Below are 3,695 nucleotides of genomic sequence, written 5' to 3' on the forward strand. Positions count from 1 at the left end.
CATGTCGAATATTTAATAAAACCTATATAATTTAAAAAGATTGATATGTTAAAGGTATAAATTCAAATATATGTTTTACCATTCTGAAAGCATAAATGAGATTATTAGTTATTTCGATAGTAGTATTAATAAGAAAAGACAAGGAAAATGGATTAGGCTGAAGGTGCCTTTGCCTAATTAATTATAGGGGAATTTACCAAAATGTCACTTTTTTTGAAAATGCACAAAAAATTTTGATGTGCACACAATTTGTACAAAAATGTCACTTTCTTATTGTCAAATGTCTAAATTACCCTTAATTTGACTTCTTTGGAGCATTTAATGCTCCTTCATTATTGGTTTTCAAAACAATTAATGTTGTGATTTGATTGTGTACTTTGTATATTATAATCATTGAAAATATGAATATTATATTGTAAAATACGAATTTAGTTAATAAAAATGAATATAAAATCCTTCTAAACCCTAGTTAACATTAAAAAATAAATTTATTGTGAAAGAAACCCTTATTTCATTATCTTCTTCATTCATTTTCTTCTTCCTGAAAAAGACATTACTTCAACCATCTTCTTCATCTATCTTGAAAGGTAAGTTGTTACGAATTGTTTATTTTTCTATGTAATAGCTTACTTTTTTTTAGAATGTTAAAAACAATATGATGGTCTTGTTTTTTTAATATTGTTGAAGGAAAAATATACCCAAAATATTTAGGAAAATGTGAAGTATTTTATATTTAATGAAGCATTCAGTCATTTATTTTTGGAAATAGGTTGTGATGTTGTAGTTGAAGAAATGATTATAACCATTAATGCTACCAAACACATTTGAAACTTCTCGACAGTTTCGACACTCGAACTGTCGAACTCGACATTTTGAAAATGTCGGGATCGACATTTGAATTGTCGTACCCGACATTGATAAACTGCCGGGATAGATAAGTAAACTATCGAATTGGACAGCTGAAAATTCTTGGCACCCTTAATTTGACCTTGTAGTATTGCATAGGTTTAAATATTGGAACGTGTCACTTCCATGCTATTATATAGTTTACATTTTGATTGCGCATAATTCTTATCGTTGCATTCCCAACATTTCAGGTATGAACAATAATTTGAGATTCATCGTGTCGCACGGGGGAAAGTTTGTTTACATAAATGACGAATGGAAGTGGACTGGGGAGACAACCACTTCCATTTTAGTGCCGAGCAGTATCACACTATCGGAGCTATTGTTACGATTGAATGAGAAACTTGGTGTTTTCGATCCGCGCACAAAATTGGAATTGAAGTTCAAAGTTTCGAACATGAATATATCGCCGGCCAAAATACTCGAAGATGAAGATGTAAATTGGTACATATCAGTTCATAAGGAAACTGCCCTCTGCGTTATGACTTTGGAAACCGGCCTGCCAAGTGTTGAAATGGAAAGGGATACAAATTACAGCCAACAATTGTTCGCCGCAGCGGAAGATCACCACACCGTACAGGACGACGACGTCAATCATCAGCAAAGTGTCCCAAACAATAATACAGCGGATACTCCAATTTTCGATGTTCGGACTGCACCATTAAATGAGATGTTCGACAATCCCTTACATGGTACAAATACTGGTAATATTGCTAACGTTAACGAAGAACTATTATCACATTTCAAAAGTCCGGATACATGCGACTAGATTTCCACTGTGAATACGCCGGATCTTACCGAAAGGGAAATATTTTTTACCAAGAAAGAGTTGTGCTCGAGAATTCGTCTACTTGTGTTGCGAGAGAAGTTTCAATTTTAGGTTAGCAGGTCAAGCCAAAAAATGTTAACCGTTGTATGTGCCGACGGTAATTGTAAGTGGATGTTACGTGCTTCGAGTGTGAAGCAGTCCGCCATCTTCATGATCCGTAAATTCAACAATGTGCACACATGTTCCATAGATTATCGTCGTAATGTACATCGACATGCCACTAGTTCCGTAATTGCTGAGCACATTATGGGAAAATTGGATTATACGTACGGATCGTATGATCCTACCGCTATTGCTCGTGACATGGAACGTGAGTTTGGTGTGAAAATTAGTTACCATCAGGCTCGTAGGGGAAAGGTCGCTGCTTTACATTTGCTACATGGTACGCCAGGTGATAGCTTTCAAAAACTTTCTTCATACTGTCACGTCCTAGGAGAGAGTAACCCGGGGACAGTAACGTACATCGAAGTAGATTCTCGTAACAGGTTTCACTACCTTTTCCTAGCTTTCGGTGCAAGCATTCGGGGTTACTTACAGTACATGAGGCCCGTTATTTGTGTTGATGGCAGTTACTTGAAAGGTCCGTACAAAGGTACCCTTCTATTGGCAACTGCCCAAGACACCAACAAACAGATTTATCCGTTAGCGTGGAGGATTGTTGATGCCGAAACGAATAGATCGTGGATGTGGTTTTTATCAAATTTGAAAGATCTTATAGGTGATTCGGACGAACTGGTGTTTGTTTCCGACAGGAAAAATAGTATTGAAAATGTCATTGCTCACCTATTTCCTCGGGCTCACCACGGGTGCTGTGTTTGGCATATGAAAAATAATTTAATCCAGTACAACAACGCAAGTTCAATATTTCTATTCAAAAGAGCCGCAAGAACTTACCGGACTAAAGAGTTTGAAAGACTTATGGGACAGCTTCGTAGGGTTAGTGCAAGAGCGTACGGGTACCTAGAGCGAGCAGGTTTCCCATTTTGGTCACGTGCACTATTTGTTGGCCAACGGTACAACATTTTGACGAACAATAACGCAGAATCTTTGAACTCAATGTTGAGACATGCCCGTTCGTTACCGATCACGTGCTTAGTGGAACACATTCGGCATACTATGCAGAAGTAGTTTTATGAACGTCGAGCAAGTGCAACCGCATGCAGCACCGTTCTATCACCAACGATGGAGAATGAGTTACGAACGACATTCGAAGCAGGTACTAGGCTGCGAGCGCATGGGTTGACAAATAACTTAACACAAGTTGGAATATCGAACGACACGGACATCGTAAACTTCTTCGAAAAGACGTGCACTTGCCGTGAGTTCCAGCTGAATCGTATGCCGTGCGTTCATGCAACCCGTGCTGCTTGCTTGAGAGGTATGTCATTGTACGATCTCTGCTCATCGTATTACACATCCGAGTACTGGAAGGGTTCCTACGGAGAAGCTATATATCCTATTCAGCGTGAAGTGGACTGGAATGTTCCACTCAAAATTACAGGTACTTCTATTATGCCCCCTAGTATGCGTCGTCCTCCAGGTAGACCACCCACACGACGTAAGAGATCCAGACACGAGTACATCACACGGCTCAGGAAATGCACTCGCTGCGGTGGACTTGGTCATAACCGGACCACATGTTCGAACCACACTGTACCACGTCCGATGTAAGCAGCATTTTGTACGTGACTGGTTGAAATTGTAAGTGAAGTGTTCCCCCGCTGTTGTTTGTATATGACAATGTAAATATTCTATTAATGTTTTCATTCTCTTACGCGTAAACATTACTCTTTGTTATATTAGCGTTTCTAGAATGCAAATAGGCACATCGCACTGCATAACTGTCTCGAATCAAAATACAAATTTCTTATGCATAAAATTGTTGCGATTGTTGACACATGTAAATAGAATGTACGGAATATGAAAAGTTCAACCATTATAGAAGCTTCCTTTGAAGTGC

At 38.5% G+C, this 3,695-nt stretch overlaps 2 protein-coding genes across 2 annotated transcripts; both read left to right on the forward strand.

Annotated features, from left to right (window-relative positions):
* Positions 1-1,807: 1,807 nt before the first annotated feature.
* LOC111400332 lies at positions 1,808-2,871 on the forward strand. Its single transcript, XM_023027748.1, has 2 exons — positions 1,808-2,541; positions 2,778-2,871. Exons 1-2 carry the CDS (start codon positions 1,808-1,810, stop codon positions 2,869-2,871), a joined length of 828 nt encoding a protein of 275 aa, XP_022883516.1.
* Positions 2,872-2,917: 46 nt separating this feature from the next.
* LOC111400333 lies at positions 2,918-3,406 on the forward strand. Its single transcript, XM_023027749.1, has one exon. It carries the CDS (start codon positions 2,918-2,920, stop codon positions 3,404-3,406), a length of 489 nt encoding a protein of 162 aa, XP_022883517.1.
* Positions 3,407-3,695: the final 289 nt, after the last annotated feature.

This window comes from Olea europaea, chromosome 10 (genome assembly GCF_002742605.1).
Source record: "Olea europaea var. sylvestris chromosome 10, O_europaea_v1, whole genome shotgun sequence".
Lineage (NCBI taxonomy): Eukaryota > Viridiplantae > Streptophyta > Magnoliopsida > Lamiales > Oleaceae > Olea > Olea europaea.

Coding starts and splice junctions, on each gene's coding strand:
- LOC111400332 (XM_023027748.1), top strand. CDS start 1,808: ATGTTAACCGTTGTATGTGCCGACGGTAATTGTAAGTGGATGTTACGT. Junction 2,542..2,777: donor TTTCCTCGGGCTCACCACGG/GTGCTGTGTTTG, acceptor ACAATAACGCAG/AATCTTTGAACTCAATGTTG.
- LOC111400333 (XM_023027749.1), top strand. CDS start 2,918: ATGGAGAATGAGTTACGAACGACATTCGAAGCAGGTACTAGGCTGCGA.